Genomic DNA, 21,528 nt, shown 5'->3' on the forward strand with positions numbered 1-21,528 from the left:
ATAAAAAATATTAAAGAAAATTAAGTTTGTGTGAACGTTATTCGTTTGTATAGCGTCTCCTTTAAACGCGTCGCGTAGGGGGGGAAAATAAAGTCCCTGCATGTTTTATTTGGATATCCATCCCAAATATAACAATCGTTGTCTTTAATTAATTTTCCAAATTCATCGTCAGTACACTAGGTTAGGTGCGTATCAGTAGTTATAACGACGCGGCAATTTCGTACTTATTACTTATCTTGTGGATTTTATGGGATATACTACTACGTTCTAGTAAGATAGTGTCAATAGTATTCGCTATTATTTATGATGATTAATGATTCTTTCATATCAGGATGTGAGATAAGCGAAGAAAAGACAGATAAAAAGAAGAGAAAGTAGGAGATTTGATAGGAAAAAAAAAAAGAGAGAGATAAAAATAATAATTTAATTTTTATAAGAAAAGTCAACCATCTTAATTTACATAATTCTTTATGACATGTTTAAGTAAGTTTATTTATAGTATTTATAAAAAAATAAGAAGAAAAAATGAAATAGTTTTTTTAATAATTAATATTAATTTTTCATTAATTACTTTGTAAGTGTTTTTTTTTTGTTTTTTTAGAGAAATTATATAAAAAAATTATAAATGAACTAACGGAAAGTTAATTTTATCTAAATTTATTTTATTTTTCTTTTTAGATGTACTAAAGAGGTCTAATGAAAAGTTTTCTTACACTTTTACTCTTCAATATTTGTTTTACATGCATCCAATAAAAATGACCTTGTTAATGAATCATATTAACAAATAAGATGAGGCAATAACATGCTAAAAATCTTATCATTTTTAGTTTAAGAAAATATGTCGGAAAACTATCAGTTTGGCCGTTTTAAGTTGAAGATATCCAACCGTTTTGTTTTGTTTTTTTAATACTTGTTTGTACTTTCTGGGAATCTTAGGAGGAAATGCGAGATTGACTTTCTGGGATTAACGTGTCCTATTAGTGCACTGTACTCGAACGAAGCATCCTTCCTTCTTCCTGCACTGAACATACCAGTTTCTGACTTCTGAGCATATATGTGTATATATACACGCATTTGTGGCTTGAATAACTTACGCTAGTTCTTTTCGCTCGGTTGAGTTATTATATTATTCAGAGCACTTTTGAAAACCTTGAGTTGTTCATTTGCTTTGTAACATTCTGGATGGTATCAAAAAGGCAATCTGGTCAGAGGCACGAAGGCAGTGGCAAAGTTCCAATTCAGGAGCAAAAACAAACATCAATCAGGTGCTTGATTGTTATTTATACACTTCTTCTGGTGTTTTGGGCTAGCTCTGAGGTCTAAGTTTGATTTTCTGCTCATTGTGCAGTGGCCTTAGAAATGTGATCAACGCGCTATGGATGAGTGACCACTCTGCCTATTTGGAAAATTTTCTGCGAAGAGTGGTAATTAATGATTGAGTCTATTAGCATGTTGGTGATATGGTGTTGAGAATTTTTAATTTTTTAAATTTCAGCTTGTTTTGACTTTTGAGCATCTTCTCATGTGAAAGTATCTATCACTTCACAACCAAGCACCAGTTCTAAAGTACTTAGTATACCATCCTCAATGTTCCCCAGGTTTCTGCAATTGCTCAGTGCTCATTGATAAATATATTTGTGATTCTCACACATGGTTTCCTAGTTATGCTTACTATTTGATTTGGAAAGGAAAGAGAAGCATTAGTGATTAGCCAGACTATTTGTTCCTTTTGCTCTTTTGCTTTTCATCCTATTTTCCCTTTTTTTTTGGTTGATATAGTCCAAGAAGCATTTTGACAGATAGGTACAACGTTGATGGCCGTTATATATATAATGGGACAAACTCTTTTATTTAGATGTCTTTAAAATCATTAAATGATTATGGAAACGGGATAAATTTCAAGTATCCCCTATCATTAATTTGTTTTGAAGGGACAATCTGGTTGATTCGTTTGTCTTCCTCAAATAGGTAAGCGAGGTGGTGGAACAAAAATTCGAGGACCAAGCTCATCTATTTCCAAGGTTAGTTTTTCATTTTCACATTCTGTGTTAACAACACACAATTGTTGCACTCATCTCCTATGGTTGTGTGATTAAAAAATTGATCAGAAAGATTCATAGATCAATCTTATTTGTGAAGTTATATTGAAAATTTATCCATGAATCTTTTAAGGCTCATTTTATTCCTCAGTTTATACCCTGTACCAACTGAGCCTTGGAGGCATTATGTGGTTAATTTTTTCTGTTCTTGACTTCATCCTATATTTACTCCTCCATTTATTTGAGTAATACTTTTAGTTTACCTTTCTTTTTTGTCCAAATTTGTTGCAGAAAAAGGGTTGGTGAGGCTGGCATATCCGGAGCCAAACCCTTTAAGTTGTGTTTTATTAATAAGCTGCCCGAAACAATTTTTACTCGGTCTAGTATAATAGCAGAAGATAAATCACCCCTTCAAATTGTCCTATTTGATGTTAGAACCCAGTCTGTAGTAAATGATGGTCCTCTCTCCTCACTAAAGATAGAGATCTGTGTCCTGGATGGAGAGTTTGGATCTCAAGGCAGTGAGGATTGGACTGAAGAAGAGTTCAATTCCAATATCTTACGCGAAAGAGAAGGTAAAGAGCCTCTATTGATTGGAGAGAGGTTTGCTAGTCTAAAAAATGGAGTTGGTTGTATACCTAAAATTGCCATCTCTGACAACTCGAGATGGCTAAGAAGCAGAAGGTTCAGCATTGGAGTCAAAGTTGTGCAACCAACTTCCAACGGAGAAAAGATTCAGGAGGGTAGAAGTAAACCTTTTGTGGTCAAAGATAACAGAGGAGAGTGTGAGTCTTAGCAGTTTACTTCTATTTCCAACCAAAGATATAATTACTGTTTCCATTAAACTTGTGTGCCTCTTGGATTTTATTTTTCAATATAATTTATCTTTTAGTACAACTCCAAAACTGACATGTAATTTTGTCATTTAAGCCTACAAGAAACACTACCCTCCGTACTTGAAGTTGAATGATGATATATGGCGTTTGAAGAAAATTGCTAAGGAAGGAAAAATCCACAAGCAGCTGTCTTCGCGTGGAATTCACAATGTTAAGGATCTTTTGCGGTTGTACATAACCAACGAACCTTCATTATATGAAGTAAAACATTGTTTCTTTTGCTTTTTCTTATCTTCTTTTATGTATTATTGGTAAACATTCTTTACTTATTGTACCCTCCATTATATGAGTATATTTATTAAAACTTTGGGTCTCGGGATGTAGATGTTTGGAAATATTCCAAAGAAGTCATGGTTAGTAATCACTGAACATGCCAAAGCCTGCGTGATAGATGATTACCAGCTTTACAGCTATCATTCACAAGAACTGCAAATAGGCTTGCTATTCAATTCCATCTACATCCTTGTGGGAGTGACATTTGATTGGCAAAATTATTACTCACCAGATACTCTCACCCCAAGAGAAAAGGTATGTATTCATACCCTGTTCAGAATTGGTTGGTAAATATAGTTTAAAGAAAAATTTCTTGTCACATCTTTGGTTTCTTTAAATTAGTGATTGGATTATCATTTTTATATATCATATTATACCTGTGGGTCAAAAGTGATCAGATTCCTTCTTCCTTGGCAGCATTTGGTGGAAATAGTGAAGCAGCAAGCTTATAAAAACGTCAACAATTTGGAATTGATTAATGACACTAAATTGAACTATTTAAATCTAGCTGCATGTCTAAAAGCAAGAGAATCTGATCCTCCAGATCAAGGTCTGCACCATATTAACATCTCAACTGTACAAGGTATATTTAAAGGTAATTTTTTTTGGCTATTTCATTATTTCTTACACTGTATCGCTCATCAAGACTTTGAACTTACAAGCGATCAATCACTAAGCAATGGCTATGAGGGGACAGGTTATGCCATAAGAATATTTTGTCTTGCAGAAATATTAAAACGTGATGGAGAGTACATAAACAGTCACTGTGCAATATTGCCTAAGTTATTCAAGCACAAAGGCTTTTGTTACTTTATATAATTGTAGTAATAAACTGGGGATGTATATCCTCACTTATTTTTTATATAGGAAGAAACTCCCAAAGGATGAACGAAGACTAGGGGAAATTTGAATATATCATGCCATATTGATTTCCACCACAATATCATTATTATTCCTTACACAAACACAACACCAAACTTGATAAATCTATGTCTTTCACTACCTTCAAAATTTACCTATTTCTCTGCTCTTGTCCAATTTTAGCCAATTGTGCTCTTTCTGTTGAAATCTTCTATATATAATCTTTTTAATCTGTCTTGTGCAGATCAATCAGTAACATTCCCCGGTTGTGGTCAACCATCTATCTCTCCTTCATATACTGATGAAGGAATGCATGACCACCAAGTTTATGCTGATCCACTGTCAGGCATAACAGAAATGTCAAAAAACAGTCATCTGTTAGATGAACTTTCCTCTGAAATGTACACTGAAGAGGATAGTTGTCACCTTAATGGATCTCAATTTCCATTCGTGCGAGGCGGTTATTCAACAGAGAATGAATGGTCAGAGATTCAATTCATAGATGATTGCCCTTCTTACACAACATGGGAACCAGAAACTGGCATTTTCTTGGGTTCTCCTGTTGGAGCAGAATTTAGCAGCTATTCGACTTTCATCAATTCTGATGAGGATACATCAATCAGTGGCAAAACCAAAGCAGTGTGGTATAAGATTCGTGTTGCTCTCAAATGGGTCATATCAGTGAAAAGGGATGCAGCTGCCAGAAAGAATGCTCAGCTGTTTTACTATAACTATTAGACTCTGTTTTATGCCCTTTGCGGATTGATTACTAGATAGAATGTGCCTACAAAATCTAGTATTAGTTCCTGATGTCTTTTATAGTCAGTGTTGGGTTTGTTTTTCTTCAAGTTTAGCTTCTTCAATTTCTACTGCACTAAAGAGATATGTAAGATGGGGTCCTCCTGCACATCCCAGTGTTATGTATAATTTGTGGTTGTCGTCAATTCAAAATTTATTCTGTTCGTACTACATATAAAAATGTTCGGTTGAATATTAAATATGACATTTGGCAAATACTCTTCAGATAAATTATTTTCTACAAGAAACTCCTAAATTTTAAAACCTTATGAGAGATAAAAAACACTAGTTTAGAAATTTGTTTAACCAAAAAAGAGTTGTTGATAAAAGAGTTTATTTTACTTAGGGTTAAATCTGTTTTGTTTTTTGGAAAATCCACCAATTATGTTATTAGTTTATAACTTTTTTTTTAATGGTTTAAGTCCTTTTTTTCGATGGTTTAATCAAATCTTGAAGAATAAAAATACATTTTACCATCTTAATGATGATTTCTTGATACACCTGCCAATTTTTTTTTATTATTAGGACCCATAAACATTATATATATATATATATGAATGAGTGATCTTGCTTGAGCTGAGCTGAATATGATTATTGTTTGTTACTTTCAAAAATAACAATTATAATTTAATTGTGACAATGTAAACAACAAGAAATTAAACAAACATAAAGCTCAAGACTAAAAGAACAAGAAACTATAAACTCTTTTTGGATAATTTTTACTAACACTTGGAGTGCAATAAAAAGAAATGAAATAACAAAGAATAAAAGAGTTGAGATTTATTTCATCAAACCACCTCTTCATGCAAACAAAGACCATTCGTTTAGCTCAAAACTCAATTATTATCATCAACTCACTAAAATACTCAAACTCACCCCAATCTTTCAGTTGGAAAAAATTTAAGTTCCTTGACAAACCTATTAATCCCTTGACTAATCTAATCAAGTAGTTTGCTTTAAGAAGAAGAGTTAAAAGAAAACTAGTAAACCTTTCTCTATCCCTAGACACAACTCATTAGGTGTTCATCTCCATTTTTATGTTCAAAAATATTTTCTAATGACAATTCAAAACACAACATCAAGCAAATGGTGATGATGTCAAAACAAATATTAACGTATAGAAGATAACACTTAATAATAAATAATAAACATAAATATGTGTTCAGTTAAATCAACCCAAAATAAATAAATTTAATTACATAACTACATAATCACAAGAAAAAAAAATGAAAGAAATGGTGGGAAAATCATGAAGAGGAAGGGAGAGAGCTTCTTAGCTTTTCCCTCAACCCTAGACAGCATCCTAGCCAAATCTACCTTCAATTCACACGTAAAGACCTAACATAATTCCCATCTTATCCGTGCTTAGAACTGATTATGGGAGCATAACTCCATAAACAGAGTTAAAATTACTCAATAAATATTGTTTTAGAAAAAGAAAATAATTATCTAATATTGTTAAAAGAAACAGGTTAAGTTTTTGGAAATCTCCAATTCAATATCGCCAGTGTTGTATTTTTTTACATTATTTTCTTTGTAAACATCATCAGATCCGGACTTCATGAAAATAGGAAAAGAAAAGTACTGGATTGGAAATTAAGAAGCACCAAAGGAATTTGAACCTGGACCCTCACAAAATTTTAAAAATCTTAAACTATCCTTTTTAAATTGGTATTGTATAATAATAACAAAATAACTTCTAGAATAAGTATTTTATAACAGAAAAGATGTTTCTATAATAAGTGTTCTATAACAGTAAAAAATAATTTTTGCCTTCTAAAATAGGTGTTTGATAAAAATAAAAAATAAGTTTGTCTTTTAGAATAAAAGTTTCATAACTGTAAGAAACAACTTCCAAAATAAGCATTCCACAATAATAAAAAATAGCTTCTGAAATGTGTTTTATAACATTATAAAATAGCTTCCAAAATAGGTGTTTTGTAACAGTAAAAGAATAGCTTCTGGAATAAGTATTTCGTCACAATAAAAAATAGTTTTCACCTTTTAAAATAGGTATTTTATAACAATAAAAAATAACTTTCAGAATAAGTGTTTCCTAATAATAAAAAATAACTTCCGAGATGTTTGTTTCATAATTGTAAAAATAATGATTAAAAAAACATTTTATATATTCAAGAAAGCCTATTCTAAAATTCAATTCATGTTTCAGGATGACTATTTCATGAATCTACTGTATAACTTCTAGAATCATATCTTCTAAATAATGTTGAAAATAAAATATATTCTAAAATTATCGTTTTAGAAGACAAAACATCATATTATGAATCATATTCTTACCTTCAATGGTAACATGCAAAGGAAGGGGGAGGAGGGAGTACATTTTGTGGCATCCTGACTCCTGAGGAGGAGGAGGTCACGGCTACCGTGAAGAAAGTGAAGCTGGGAAAAAATTGTCATTATTGAAGTAGTTTGCACAAACAAAAAAGTATTAGAATTAAAAAAGAATAATTTAATATTTTCAAATAGAAATGGGGAATGCAATACTTACATTCAAATCCCTGCACTGAATTAGTCGAGTAAGACACCGAGAGTCCAGCCCAACACAGAAGAGATAAGAAGAAAGAAAGAAATTACAAAACCCAAGAAGTAAATAAAGAAAGTAGACCAATAAGAAAACAAGAAAGTAATTTAAATAGTATAAGTTGACCGGGCAAGTCAAGCTGCCGAGATTTTTTTTATTTGAGGTCTAAAGTTTTCTGCGATTCAAATTCATGTTTGCTACCTTAAAAAACCCAAACTGACCTACATTTCTTGGTTGTTCTTCACTCCATCACCATAAACCAATGGCCACAACCATCCTTGAAATCTCAACTACTGTGTACACATACACAGATCCCCCTACAGCGCATGAAGGATGTGCATTTTCAGTCAAGTTCAATCCTAGCAATAGCTTCTGCCCAGGTCAGTTATCATTCTGCTTCATATTTTAATTGCATTATTACACACACGGTATATTTATCAGCTTCTAAATCTTGTTAACAAATCAAAAACTTAAATCAAATCTTCGCGGTAAACGTTGGCTCTTCTTCAGAGCATTGTACCACTTAATTTAGGTCAACGCTTAACATTCCTGTAAAAATAATGAAACTTCAAGGTTTTTAGTCCTTCTTTCTCAACACTTGACATTGCTAGGATGAATCTAAAACCACTGCTAAATATTTTTTCACAGCGCATCTGCCAATGCATTATTTTTCTTTATGTTTGAAATTGAAAAAAGAATTCTAAAAAAAATTACTTAGATGATTTTTTCTCTATCTTTTGGTCAACACATGGACTGTCTTTAATAGCCACTCATACTGGATCATAGGACATTTATCATGGGCCTACAGAGATTATTTGTGACCCAAAGTAATATTCTCTCAGCAACGGAGATTTAGCTTTTAATTTAATCTAATAGCATACATGATTTAGTTGACTAGTGTATAAGAATTCCTTCACCGTCCTGACTTCTGATTCATAAGATCTTTGTCAAAAATATATAAAACTGTAATAATCTAAAGCGGGTTAAGAAAGGTTGAATAAACCTTGAAAATGATTACTTTTTACGCGTTCATCCCTTGCATTGATTAGGACTATTCATACTTTTCTTTAGCGGCCATAGCCAGACTGGAGTACTGCGAGTTATGAAAATTTTTATATTTTGATTTGGTCAAGGTACTAGTAGGCCATATGTATAAGTTTGGTAATGACGTCTAATGCACTTGTTTGGACTATTTTGTTTTAAGTTGAATTTTGTAGTTGTTTCTATGTTATTATTCATGTTGTCATTGTTTATACTCTATAGGGTGATGCATTCCTAACATTTAACTTTGTGCTTAAACTCATATTCATGTTTTTTATTTTTAAAGTATTGATTTAATTTTAAGAGTTCAACAATGTCCTCAAACCCCGGGGGTCGATTATCCCTTTCTTACCCGTTTTCTGTCTTTGAATTGGTTGTCCTCGAATTCAAATCATCCCTTGTAGTAGAACAATTGTAAGTGATGCAAGAGGTCCAAACCAAATGATCAAAACTTAATATCAAGATCATGTAAATTTAGTTACGACTTACGAGTCTTATATTCGAAACGGATATTCAAACCTGGACAAGATGAAAATCATGAGCAAGGTGCAAAATTCATCCAGTTAGAAATGTTTTCGAATACACTTGGCAATATACATCTATAGTTTTTTTAGTGTTTTAGGAATCTCGTTGATGACACAAATATCCCATATATTTTTCTCGTTGATTCAAAGAAAGATATGGAAGCTACACAATGTTAATTCGTTGTTAAGAGCTTAAACTCCTAGGAGAGGTCGGAGGGAAAGAATCTTGACTGAAGGAAAGTTAATTCGTTGTTTGACTTCGGCTAAGAAATTAATGAAGAACTAAGGAAATCAGGAGCCAGGAGGTGCAAATAAGAGAGGAATAACCCTAATATATAAGACCTGACAAATTAATTTCAGAGTCCCAAATGAAAGGCTAGCTTCCCTCGACAGGTGAAGAGTCAATTACACCACAGGTGACCTTACCCATCCACAATGTAATCAAAGAGATCTCATCCACTCGAAAAGGAAAAGCAAACAACGAAACTCAAGATCTTCAAAAAGTGGCAAACACTAAATAGTCAATGAAAGTATATATGCATGCTACCAAAATTTCGAAATAAGTAAATGGGTAGTAACAACTCACAACCAAAATCCAACAAAGACGTGGTAGATAATGTATCAATCGAAGTCCAGATTGAGGATTGAGGAAGCAAAGCAAGGGTACAACGTTACACAGGATGGAGCCCGAAAGAATGTAATCATAATGACCCGAAGTTGCCACTGTAGAAAAGTACCAACCCGTTATAGATCAATCTTCAGAGGATTAGGGCCTAATGTGGCAAATTAAGCTAATGTGTAGGCCTAATAACCTAAACCCAATAGCTAGGCCCAAAAGCCTATATCAAGAATATCCTAATAAAGGATGAACCTTGTTACAACCGTGAAGCACCGGATGATAACCTGAAATTTGCCAGAGGTAGTGATTGTTATGAGAATCGCCTTGAGAGGAATTTCCCACCTCACCGTGTGTAAGAAACACCAAAATAACAAAATTGAGAGTGGTATAAATAGGACGAAAATGCCTAAGGTATAATCTCTTTTGGTATTTTACATTATACTTATATCATGCATGCAAACACTTTTTTTTAGTTAATATTATGCAAGCACTTACTTGAGCATCAAATTCATTACAATAATACCACTAACGTTCGGTTTGTGAGAACTTGTGGAGATTATATTTGAATATTCCACTTCTCTGTGGATTATATTGTTGAACAACTTTTTTTGTCCTCGTTACCTAAAAAATTTGGATCTGTCATTACACATATTTTTTCGGTTTTCTCTCAAACATAAGTTGGTATTGAAGAATATCAGTATTTTAATTTTTTTAAAAAAAAAAAAACAGGAGCCCCCATACATGTTCGAGTTCAAATTATGGTGGAAAAAAATCAGTATTACGGAAAGTGGAATTGATTTTGAAAAAAGTGAAAAAAAAATCACTAAGATTGATTAAGGCTCTAATTGAAACAACAAAAAGTGAGAGGGAACAAGCGACAACAAAAAAAAATGGTATTTTTTTTTTGAGTTTTGGTTTCTGGGGAAGCAAAAATACGAAAGCATTTATATTCTACTAAATAATCTATAAAATCATCTCACTTTCTACTTCAATCTTTTTTTTCTTTCCCTTTGCTTTTCCTTTCCTAAACCAAGCATATCATTAGATTGTAAAAAATTATAAATTATACTTTATTCATATTCTAAAATGCAATTTAATTTTCCGATAAAATAAAATTAATTCTCTTGAACATATTTTTAAAATACTGTATTAAAAATATTTTTAAATTAATTATTTTAAAGTTAACTCTTTAAGAAAAAAACCCTTTTCACGTTATTACGATCGTAGCCTACTGCTTTTTTTTTATATATAAAAAAAACACTATCAATTGAAGAAGATATATCTTATGGGTGTTGTAATATATAAATCCATTATATATAAGATATATCTTTTATCCTAATTTTTTTATTTCTCATACATCATTTATTAGATTATGAATTTTGTCTTTTTTCTCTCGAACTCTATGTTCCTTACACCCACTCACCTCAAAATGAGGTGTACTATTAGCATTTTCGTACGCTCTAAAGCCTGCGCATGTAGTAATAACTTAAGACGTATAATAATTATTAAAAATCCCTTTGGATAGCTATAGGAAAACCTTGTGTCTTGATTAATTAATGAGTATATAAGATTTGTTGTCATCTTACAAAATGTACCTTCGTGCATGAACTAAAAACACTCTACTGTCAAAATACTAGCTAGGTAATTCTCCAGCAACTTCCTCCCCAAAAAATTACCTGGAAATTGATCCGCCTAGCTCGATCTTGCCGAAATGAAAAATCCCTTTGCGTTTGTATAGGTAGGGTGCGCAAAATTAAGAATAAGAAAATGGTGCAAAAATGTCTTGGATAATTTTAATTACTTCATGTTTCAGTGACACGGACCAGACCTGATCAGACGTCTATTTATGGAAAAATTTGTCATTTGACTCCCTTCCCAAGTCCCCCAAATCCCTTACGCGTCTGAATCATTAATTAAATTATCACTTTACACCATCACTATATATATATAAACACATACATACAAGTTTTACGGGTCCTTTTAGTTTCATGCTTGCATGAATATAATTACTGAACAACGAGATTAATTAATTAACTGTGCATAAACTTGACTGAAATGGATTTCTTTTAACCTAATAATACTTATAAGCTACCTTCTCCTTCTCACAAAACGCGTTGTGTTACTGACGTGTCTGCAGCAATTCGTGTATGGAATGCAAGGAGAGAGACAAAGAAAAAGAGGCATTTGAAGGGAGGGAAATTTCAATTGAAATGCAGATTACATATAAATAATTCATGAGTATGTTCCTCGAACCTTCACCCTTCTGGTCAAATTCCTCGAACCCCGTCCATCATGTGCAATCTTATATAAGGCACTGTTAACCTACACTGCCCTATTATCAAAATTTCCAAAACAGATTAAGTTTTTAAATGGAGTCAAAAAGACAATCTCAGCAGGAGGGTGATGAAAGGGGTGTTCAAATTCTTGTTCACGGCTCAAAACGGAGACGTGAAGATTCACAACAATCGGACACCTTCCGGTATTAATTTGTTGTTCTCGATATCGTTTGAGTTATATGTTAAATTTTCATACATAATGAATTAATTAATTAATTAAATGATAGTTGGATTACTTAGGATGAACACCAAAAATAATTAAGTTCAATGATATCTATCTTATTGTTTGTTGTTTGATCAATTTGAATCTACTTGAATACTTTTGAAAGTTAGATCTCTTAAATTTGTAAGATATGCGGGGCTTTTTTTTCTTTCAAATTTGATGGGTAAGTATATATAGATTAAAAATCTTCATCATTTAAATTTGTACTTGTACCTTTTGAGTCGATTTTGTGGTATATTTAATCTATAATAAAAATTATTTTTAACTTCACCTATTTGTCTTTTAGGTTTGAGACCGAAGAATTATGTATCTTTAAATTAAGTTCAATGATCAAATCGATCCAATCTTTTAAAAGATGTTATGAAATTTGATCCCCCATGTTAACACACTAGGGGGAAAACAAGGTTCTTCCCACGATATTATAAACTAATCCTTGATTTGGAGTAGCGTGTGTTACTAGGGAATAAAGACTTAAACTAACTAGCTAGAAAGGTAGGCAGAATACACTTGAATGCTTTGCATAAGTGGCCTCAAAGGATACATCAATATATCATTCAATTAATTACAGGAATTCTATGTAAAGGTTTAATTAATTTTGTGGTTACTTTATTGTGCAGTATCGTTAGAAGTTTAAGGTCTCTGGTTCACTTAAAGAATGACATAGTGCCGTGCTTGGAAAATTTAGTTCAAAGATTGGTAAGAACCCTCTTTTTCTGAAAGAGTGAAGTTGACGAGGATATTCAACTCAACAACTGGCTTTTAACATGTTTAAGTAGCAGCTTATACACATATCATGGACTTTTAATTTGTTTATTGATTCATATTATTATTCCTTAACTAGGTACGAGAGGAGTTGGAATGCCAACTTACAAGGTTTGTTTCTCTTTTGTCTAAATTTTCTAATATTAATTAATTAGTCCTTGCATTTCATCAAAAGAAACAATTAATTGTGTGCCTTACGATTATGATAGTTGTTAATTATCTAATTAATACTAATAGGGTATTTTAAATTTGTTGCAGAACAATTAATAATCAGATTGGAATATCGGGAACCAAACCCTATCACCTGGTTTTTAAGAATGAATTGCCTGCTACAATTTATACTAACTCCAAGATCCAAGCTAAAGGCAACACTCCTCTCGAGGTTGCTCTTTTTGATATTGAATCTCAGTCTACAGTCACTGAGGGTTCACTGTCTTCGATCAAGATAGAGATATGTGTCCTTAATGGTGAGTTCGGTTCAAATGGCCTTGAAGATTGGAGTTCAGATCAATTTAACTCCAAAATCTTACCTCCAAGAGACAATAAAGGGCAGTTACTGAAAGGAGATACGATTATTACACTTGAAAATGGAGTTGGTTATATCACCAACCCTGAGATCACTGACAACTCAAGCTGGATAAGAACCCGACGCTTCAGGTTAGGAGCCAAGGTTGCACAATCAAATCTGAAAGATGCAATTAACATCAGGGAAGGTATAAGCAAACCTTTTATCGTCAAGGATGCCAGAGGAGAGAGTGAGTTTTTTTTTGTATCGACAAATTTAATTATTAATATTGTAATTGGTTGTGTTATCCTTAATTTAATTTTGATTATTATATAAGTTGTAAGCCTTAATCACTGACAAGTACGTGATTTGGTCATTTTAGAGAAACACGACACTCCATCCCTCAATGATGAAACATGGCGTTTGAAACACATATCAAAAAGTGGTGAAGTTTGTCAGCGGCTGTCTAAGCACGGGATAAACACTGTTGAGGATCTGTTGAAGGAGCATGAAACCAATCCATCATCTTTGCCAGAGGTATTATGGAAGAAAACAATTGCTATTATTGTTATCGTTTTCTTCTTTATATAGCGCTTAAAAGTATAATTTGATTCGTAAAATTTCATCTGAATCTTTTGTTCGATCTGCAAACGATAGAAATTTGGCAAGATTTCAAAAAAGAAACTGGAACAAATTATTAAGCATGCTCAGAAAGCAAAGCATGACAAGACTTGTGTTGCTGAAGCCACATTTGAAGGACAAAATTATCATTCAGGGAAGAATATTCTCATCTCCGACGAGAGGGTACGTACGCTGCCTAATATTTTTGTATCTTGGATTTAATGCTTGACGTAATAATATTATAGCTCTAAATATTTTTCACCTTATAATTACTGCTTTTGTTGAAAAATTATACATTAACACTCAATATACCATTTGACATCTAGTGAGATAGATAAAAGTGAAAAAAATATAAATATTATAAGTATTATTGTTAGTGTTTAAATAACATAATTATTCCTTCTTCTTTTTTTTCTCTTTTTTCCTTTTAAAGATTATCATCTATAACATTTATTATTTTCTTTTAGGACTTATTTGATTTAAAGGATAAAAATAAAAGAAAAATAAAATAAAAAAAAAATTAATTAAAGTAAAATGAAAGAGATGTAAAATACACATGAAATCTATCTATTTTCTTTTTTTATTTCTCTCTTCTTTTCCTCAATCAAACATATCTTTACTTTTTGTTTCTCACTATCTCTCTATCACCGAAAAGGATAGTAAGATAAAATAATCACACTTTTTTCACTGGCAGGAGCATTACAAAAATTTGAAGGATCCGGTACCAATTGAGACAGTAACACATGAGTTAGTGAAAGCATTGACACCAGTTACAGCACAATACAGTGCTCCATATCAAGATGTGCAACAGCTTGACTTTCCAATTGGTAAGCAAGCTAGGTACTATTACATATATATACATAACTGTATCCTGCATAAACACTTGTGTACTGTGCAACATCTTCATGCATATCAGCCCCTTTTATTTAGCAAGGAAGGATGTTTTAATTTATTTGAATACATCTTTGTTTGTATTTTCATTTCAGAAGAAATTTCTAGACTAATGGACTCACTAAACTGGTCAGTAGAGGGGCAGTTTGTTGATGGAAACATATGGCCTGTTGCAATTGATGATCAAAATTTAAGTTGCTCTATGATTCCACCTGAAGCAGAATGTAGCAATCGTTCCTCTTTTCCCAACTCTGCGATGTATAAATCAGACAAAGGGAAAAGCAAGATGGTTTGACGTAAGATTCTAATAGATCACACTCACTGCATGCAGCTTTATCGCCGTCACTATTGACTTCAACTCTCTCAATTATTTTGTGTTTTTAATTTCAACGCAATCAAGAGACTCTGCAAGGATGAAGGCCGCTATATGTAATTTATTACAAGTATGTAATTTCTAAATATTTCATATCTATTTGTTAATTCTTTCCTGTAGCATTGTATTGAAAAAAGTGAAGCTGGAATTTAACGGTTCCACGCTAACCTATTGCATTTTATCAATGTTACCGTTTATAAGAGTATTCGTTATCATTTTTTTCAGTGAAGACTGCTTTCATTTTTTTTTTATTTATTAAAACTGCTTCCATTTGTGGTTAAAGTACAGGTCTCTAATAAAAATAAAGAAAATATACATTAAAAGTCTAAAAAACTGTATACCGTTATTTATGTATAATAAATTTGATAACTTTTAAAATAATTATTTTAAAATAAATCAAACAATAATTTAAATTTGATTTACACTATAATATATAAACATAAAACTCATAAAAATATATGAAGACCAGGAAAATATTTCTTTTACAAAAATGTATGTCGTGGGCGCGTAGCATAGATTACATCACATTTTACTAGGCATATTTACTATACGAGGAAGCCTATATCTAATCTCTTAACTAAGTTAATATTAACTAACTGACTGTAACAGTGTTTTTTTTTTATAACTTGACTGTAACAGTTAATTGCAATACAAATCCCAAAGTTAAAAGGTGTCCACATATAATATCAAATTAAAAAGAAATACAATAAAAAATACTATAAATACATCAACTTAAAATTATACAACACTGAAAAGATGCATTAATTTAATATAAGATTATTTCGGTTTAACCAATAATTTAAATATAATTTTTTAGTATGAAGTTTTATTAAATAATTGGAAGAATAACTTAACTGTACATAATAATTCTTCTTCGATTTGAATAACATTACTTCAAGCAAAAATACATTTGTTTCATTTGGTTTAATTAAGAAAAAAAATTGAAACCACTATTGGGGCTAATCATATGATTCTAAGATACAGTGCATGATTAAGACAATGAGAGTGACAAAATGTGTAATAAAAATTATTGTTAATCAAAAACAGAAAAGACTCATAGTGACATCATTCAGAGAAAAAATAATTAATGACTGAAAATATGTTATAAAAGTCAAATAATTTAGTAGCATAATATATTTTTGTAAAAAATGCATAAATATACTAACAAATGGTGATGTAGTAAAAAAAGTATGATTTAATAAAAATTAATACATTTTTACAAGAAAACAAAAATAATGAAATTTTTTGTGAGTTTTTCATCTATTGAAGGAAAAAGTGGTATGAATTGAAATAATTTTTTTTAAAAAAAAGTGTTAAAAATATTTTAGTCGCAGACTTATTTTAAAAAAATAGAATAATACGTAATATATTTGCATTTGTCATAGAAAAATTATCATTTAATTATAAGTTACTATGTATGATAAATTTATTATTATTTATAATAATTACTTTAAAAATTATATAATTTATAACTTATAATAAATATAAATTCAAAATTATTTTATGCCATATCAATACATATGCATTGAACATTAAATTTACACTATCATATACTCAAATTTACCATACTAAGAAAGTGTATATTTCAATACAAGAGACCTGTAATAGTAATTTAGTCATTATTTTAAAGCGAACAGAAGATGTATAATACTAATTTTGTAGTGCAATATCTTATAAATAAATGATATATAAATTCTTACTCTTTTTGTCATTATAAGTTTCCTGACCACTAATAATGGGGGCACAATCATTGCTAATGTTGAAGGCAATCAATCAAAAGCTGAAAATATGAAAATGGAGGTGATTGTGAGACGGACACGAAACGAAAGAAAACAAATGCTGTGGTTGTGGGAAATCTGCCTACTGCTTTCGACCGAAACACAAGCATTCTGAACGTTGATCCTGCAAAGGCTACTCCCAATGCTGACCTTTTTCTAATGCCAGAGCCTGATAGCCAGCTCGTGAGGGATAATAATTTTCATCAATTGGAACTGCCAGGAACTTTTCCTGGACAACCCATTCAATCCCTGAGAGATCTTGTTCGGCCGCATCATCGATCGTAACATCATTTTCTTGTGTGAGACTTGGCGCACTCAAGGAGAATAGAAGAAATAAAAATCTCCCTAGGTCTTCATTAATGTTTTTCGTTTATTCTTGTTTCTCTTTTTGCATGCATAAGAAGGTTGGAGGTATGAAATTCTATCATTTTAACAGCTTTAATTTGGATATGGCAGGCAAGCAGGGACGAATCCGAACAATAAATATCAGTGTGACTAAAATATAAAAGAAATTATAGACTAAAATATATTAAAAATAAGAAATAATGTTGTTTAATAAAATGTATTTACAATGAAAATCGTCTATTACCTATTTTTTGAAAATGAGCTAAAATAACACCATTGTTGATTGTTCAAAGAACATCTCTTTCTATAAAAGTTACAAGAGGATCATTTAATCATTGATCACCCATTTTGTTACATAGTTGACTCTTCACAAACTTCATAGCTGAAAAAACATATTCCACGCTTGCAGTTGCTACCGGCAAGACTAAAGCCAACTTCAGAAGCTTATAAACTATATCAAATGTGTTGCACTTTTTTGTTTCCACAAGCTTTGCACAAAGGTCTAAAAAGTCATTTTAACTTTGCAAATTTTGGATCACATCAAACATTTCTAACATAATTCTGAAGCTAATGCCGCACCACCACTTTCGGCACATCTACAAAATCATTTGGATAAAGTTCAACCATCCTCAACAATTTTTTCACATCAAAAGCTTCAAATGATGATAAGGGACTCAAACATGAAACACATTGTAAAAGTTCAGTATTCTCTTCATCAAACCTAGCATTGAGCTCATGCAACTGCAAATCTAAAACACTAAATAAACAATCATGCTTATAATGATGCAAATTAGAAACACTAGAAGTGGTAGCATGTCGTCTAGGTTTCTTCCCTTGCACATACGGTGCATCCAAATCAGGCACATCAATATCATGCTTATTGCAAATTTCCATAACCTTAGATATAAGTTCTTCCCATCCATCATTCCTCATTTCTTGTAATTCTTCTTTGGTGGCTTTGACAAGTGATAAAGCATTCAAAAGATCTTGATCGATCACGCTTTTGTAGCGCTACACTTAAATCATTTGTAAATCCTAAAATCTCAACCATCATGTATAACATGAAAATAAAATCAAAGGACTGAAGCACATTTAGCAAAAGTATAGTTTCACCATATTTTTCAAATGACGTATCTTTCCCGACTTCTTCAAGTACCTCAATAATGGCACCATATATAGTCATCAAACTAGTGAGAGTCCTAAAGTGGGAACCCCAACAAGTGTCACCCGCTCTAGCAATAGACGATTCTTGATTTAATCCACAACCAGTCTCTATTTGACCATCTTCAATCAATTTAGCAAATTGAGATACTTGTTTGTCCCGAAGCAATTCTTGTCTCTTATTAGAAGACCGTATGAAATTAACAAGCATATTGACCTTACCGAAAAAACCACTAACATCTTTGTGAGTCTTAGCACATGCAGCAAGTGCCAATTGAAGTTGATGGGCAAAACAATTCACATAATAAGCGGATGGATTTTCATTTTGAATTAAAGTTCTCAAACCACCAAACTTACCTCGCATATTGCTAGCTCCATCATATCCTTGCCCCCTTATGCTAGATAAACTCAAGCCATTAATAGACAACAACTTCTCAAGTGCCTCCTTAAGTGACTTAGCACTTGTTTCTTTAACACTAACAATCCCAAGAAACCTTTCTTTTACCAAACATTCACTATTAACATAGCGAATAACAACAACCATTTGTTTTTTACCAGCAACATCACCGGATTCATCAATCAAAACACAAAATACATCATCCGCAATATCACATACAATTTGTTGAGTTATTTCACATGCACAAGCAGCAGCAAGATCCTTTTGAATCATATGAACAGTCATAAAGTTATTGCCCGGAGCACAATTTATTACATTAGCTATCTCTAGATTAATTTCCTTTAAAGTGTCCACCAACTCAAGAAATGGCCCCTTAAATAAAGAGTTAAAGGACTCGTCACTCCCTCTAAATGGAATGCCACACCTCAAAAGAAACTTAGTAGCTATAAGAGATGTGTTTACACGAACACGATATTTGGAATTCATTTGTTTAGTTTGATTAACAAATGCAGCCTTAATACTTTGGTTTGGGTTCATGAGAACATAACTCATATGCACACAATCAACATGACTATTGGAAGAAGTAGCATGATTAGCCAATCTTGGAGAATTCTTCCAACGTCACAAAGTGATCTCCCCCGTATTTAGAGACATTCTTAAACAAAAAAATGGCAAGCAAAATGCTAGGTCCTTAGATTCACTATAATCAATCCAATCATACAAATCAAACCAATTTTTTCCAAATATAAGTCTTTGATTACCTTTAAGAGACCAAGTGTAAACAAAATTATGAGGAGGTTGATGACGACCTATTTTTAAATAAGCTTTCCTTACCTCATTTTGGATGCCAGGATGGTAGCTTGAAATTAGAGGCCTAATTCCTGGATATGTTTCCAACAATTCATAATCAACAACTTTAATACTCTCACTTGGATGTTGAGTTTCTGATGCTTCTAGATTTACTGAAGAAGTAGCTTTGTCTCTAGAAAGTATAGGAAAAAATTTCTTCATCCTATAAAGAGACAATGAAATCACTAAAATTAGTTAATTATCTAACTCAAAGCCACTGTTATCTTTAGCTGTGCATTAATAATTCATTGCAAGAAGTTGAATTTTAAGGTTTATTTGGTGAAAAAGGAAAATGACCAAGTCCCTGAAAGAGGAAGGAAAGAGAACAAAAGCAAACAAGGCCTTTCATGGAAACCTTACCTCAACAAAGCCATGGAATGGTGGAAGGGAAGAGGTGGAGAGGGGCAGCGGCGACGGCAGCACACGACGCAATGGAAGAAAAGGCGCAGTTCACCGTTTAACATTCAGATTTTAGAGGAAGAGGAACCCTAGGTCAGGTGCAGCACAACAGGAGTGAACGAGAGAGAGAAGGAAATTTTGTTTAAAAAAACCTATTAATCAAAATGACGTCGTTTTGAAACAAAAAAAAAAACTCAAAAAATGTCAAAAAATTTGGTGTGGCTATAGCCACACTCTGCCTCAAAACTTTTGATTGACCATGATACTATAATTATTAGGATTTTCAAATTTAAATATTTGTCATAGGGAAACTTTTTAGGGACTCGATCAGGATATAACTTTAGTTTAATTTGGTGTAGTATCTATGCTTTAAGGGTTGTCATCAATAAAGGTTAGAAGATTGTTTGAAAATGGTGATAAAATAAGTGTGAAATAAACCTTGGTTGAGAGATTAAAACCCATTTTTAATTTTAAATTTAATTGAAGGTCTGGAGTACTTGCGTGTTAGGGATCTCATTGATAAAACTAAAGTTACTGTATTTCTTTTTACTCTAAAATAAATTAATCATATGAAGTCGTAAAATGTGATTATTGAATTAGATTGCAAGCAATTGATTGATGATCTATGTCATATTAGTCTTAATTATACTAAATTCAACTCTATAGTAATTTTTAGAATTTTTGTTAATATACATCAATACATCATGGTTCAATATTTTATCAAGAGACAAGTGAACCAAGTCATTTTTGAGATAATTTTTAGATTTCATGCTAATTTTCAAATTTTTTAATATTTACCATCTTATGTTGATTTTATTATACTTATACTTTTTTACTATATTATTATCTTATTTATAACTTATCATCAATATTAATTTTTTGTGTAAATTTGTATTGTTTTATATTTTTTATTAATTTTGAACTTACCGACTAAAAAAAACACTATTTTTGATGTAATGGTTTTCTTTGTAAATCACTAAAAAAAATATGGTAAACATAATTATACTTCCACAATCAATTAGTTGCAAGAATCTTTTTTGGTTTAATACTAAAAGAGCTATATAATACTAAAATAATTAAAAAAAATTTAAATAAAAATATAAGCGATTTTCTTATAATATTTGCAACCAGTGTGATCTTCTTGGTACATTGAGATACCTAATTATCATTCCACACAGTAATAATTAGATTTGATTTACTGGCACACGATATTCAACAAAATAGGAAATGAGAAAAATGATAAGTGGCACGGTGGTGTAATTTCCAGAAGTTCAGGTGGCATTTCCATTAGGCAG

At 31.7% G+C, this 21,528-nt stretch overlaps 2 protein-coding genes and 1 pseudogene across 5 annotated transcripts; 2 read left to right on the top strand and 1 right to left on the bottom strand.

The window, feature by feature from the left end:
* The first annotated feature begins 1,073 nt into the window (after positions 1-1,073).
* On the top strand, positions 1,074-5,083 carry LOC114400842 (calmodulin-binding protein 60 D-like). 2 transcript variants are annotated; one of them, XM_028363487.1, is made up of 8 exons: positions 1,074-1,265; positions 1,349-1,424; positions 1,969-2,021; positions 2,331-2,824; positions 2,970-3,136; positions 3,260-3,463; positions 3,626-3,791; positions 4,314-5,083. In XM_028363487.1, exons 1-8 carry the CDS (start codon positions 1,183-1,185, stop codon positions 4,805-4,807), a joined length of 1,737 nt encoding a protein of 578 aa, XP_028219288.1. In that variant the 5' UTR covers positions 1,074-1,182; the 3' UTR covers positions 4,808-5,083. The 2 variants fall into 2 exon arrangements, with proteins under 2 accessions (XP_028219288.1, XP_028219287.1); XM_028363486.1 differs by having other exon boundaries at positions 1,075-1,265; positions 3,626-3,803.
* Positions 5,084-7,568: 2,485 nt separating this feature from the next.
* On the top strand, positions 7,569-15,533 carry LOC114399182 (calmodulin-binding protein 60 B-like). 3 transcript variants are annotated; one of them, XM_028361312.1, is made up of 10 exons: positions 7,575-7,789; positions 11,731-11,831; positions 11,950-12,072; positions 12,770-12,848; positions 12,994-13,025; positions 13,173-13,669; positions 13,802-13,956; positions 14,077-14,223; positions 14,735-14,867; positions 15,027-15,533. In XM_028361312.1, exons 3-10 carry the CDS (start codon positions 11,963-11,965, stop codon positions 15,224-15,226), a joined length of 1,353 nt encoding a protein of 450 aa, XP_028217113.1. In that variant the 5' UTR covers positions 7,575-7,789; positions 11,731-11,831; positions 11,950-11,962; the 3' UTR covers positions 15,227-15,533. The 3 variants fall into 3 exon arrangements, with proteins under 3 accessions (XP_028217115.1, XP_028217113.1, XP_028217112.1); XM_028361314.1 differs by having other exon boundaries at positions 7,569-7,789; positions 11,731-12,072; positions 15,030-15,533; XM_028361311.1 differs by having other exon boundaries at positions 11,731-12,072.
* Positions 15,534-17,648: 2,115 nt separating this feature from the next.
* On the bottom strand, positions 17,649-20,256 carry LOC114399146 (annotated as a pseudogene).
* Positions 20,257-21,528: the final 1,272 nt, after the last annotated feature.

The sequence above is a fragment of the Glycine soja genome, chromosome 19 (genome assembly GCF_004193775.1).
Source record: "Glycine soja cultivar W05 chromosome 19, ASM419377v2, whole genome shotgun sequence".
Classification (NCBI taxonomy): Eukaryota; Viridiplantae; Streptophyta; class Magnoliopsida; order Fabales; family Fabaceae; genus Glycine; species Glycine soja.

Bases quoted from the DNA above. Each gene is read 5' to 3' on its own strand.
- LOC114400842 (XM_028363486.1), top strand. From the start codon at position 1,183: ATGGTATCAAAAAGGCAATCTGGTCAGAGGCACGAAGGCAGTGGCAAA. The intron at 2,022-2,330 runs GTTAGTTTTTCA...AATTTGTTGCAG, and splicing joins CAAGCTCATCTATTTCCAAG to AAAAAGGGTTGGTGAGGCTG. The intron at 3,137-3,259 runs GTAAAACATTGT...CTCGGGATGTAG, and splicing joins ACGAACCTTCATTATATGAA to ATGTTTGGAAATATTCCAAA.
- LOC114399182 (XM_028361311.1), top strand. From the start codon at position 11,963: ATGGAGTCAAAAAGACAATCTCAGCAGGAGGGTGATGAAAGGGGTGTT. The intron at 13,026-13,172 runs GTTTGTTTCTCT...AATTTGTTGCAG, and splicing joins TTGGAATGCCAACTTACAAG to AACAATTAATAATCAGATTG. The intron at 14,868-15,026 runs GTAAGCAAGCTA...TTTTCATTTCAG, and splicing joins ACAGCTTGACTTTCCAATTG to AAGAAATTTCTAGACTAATG.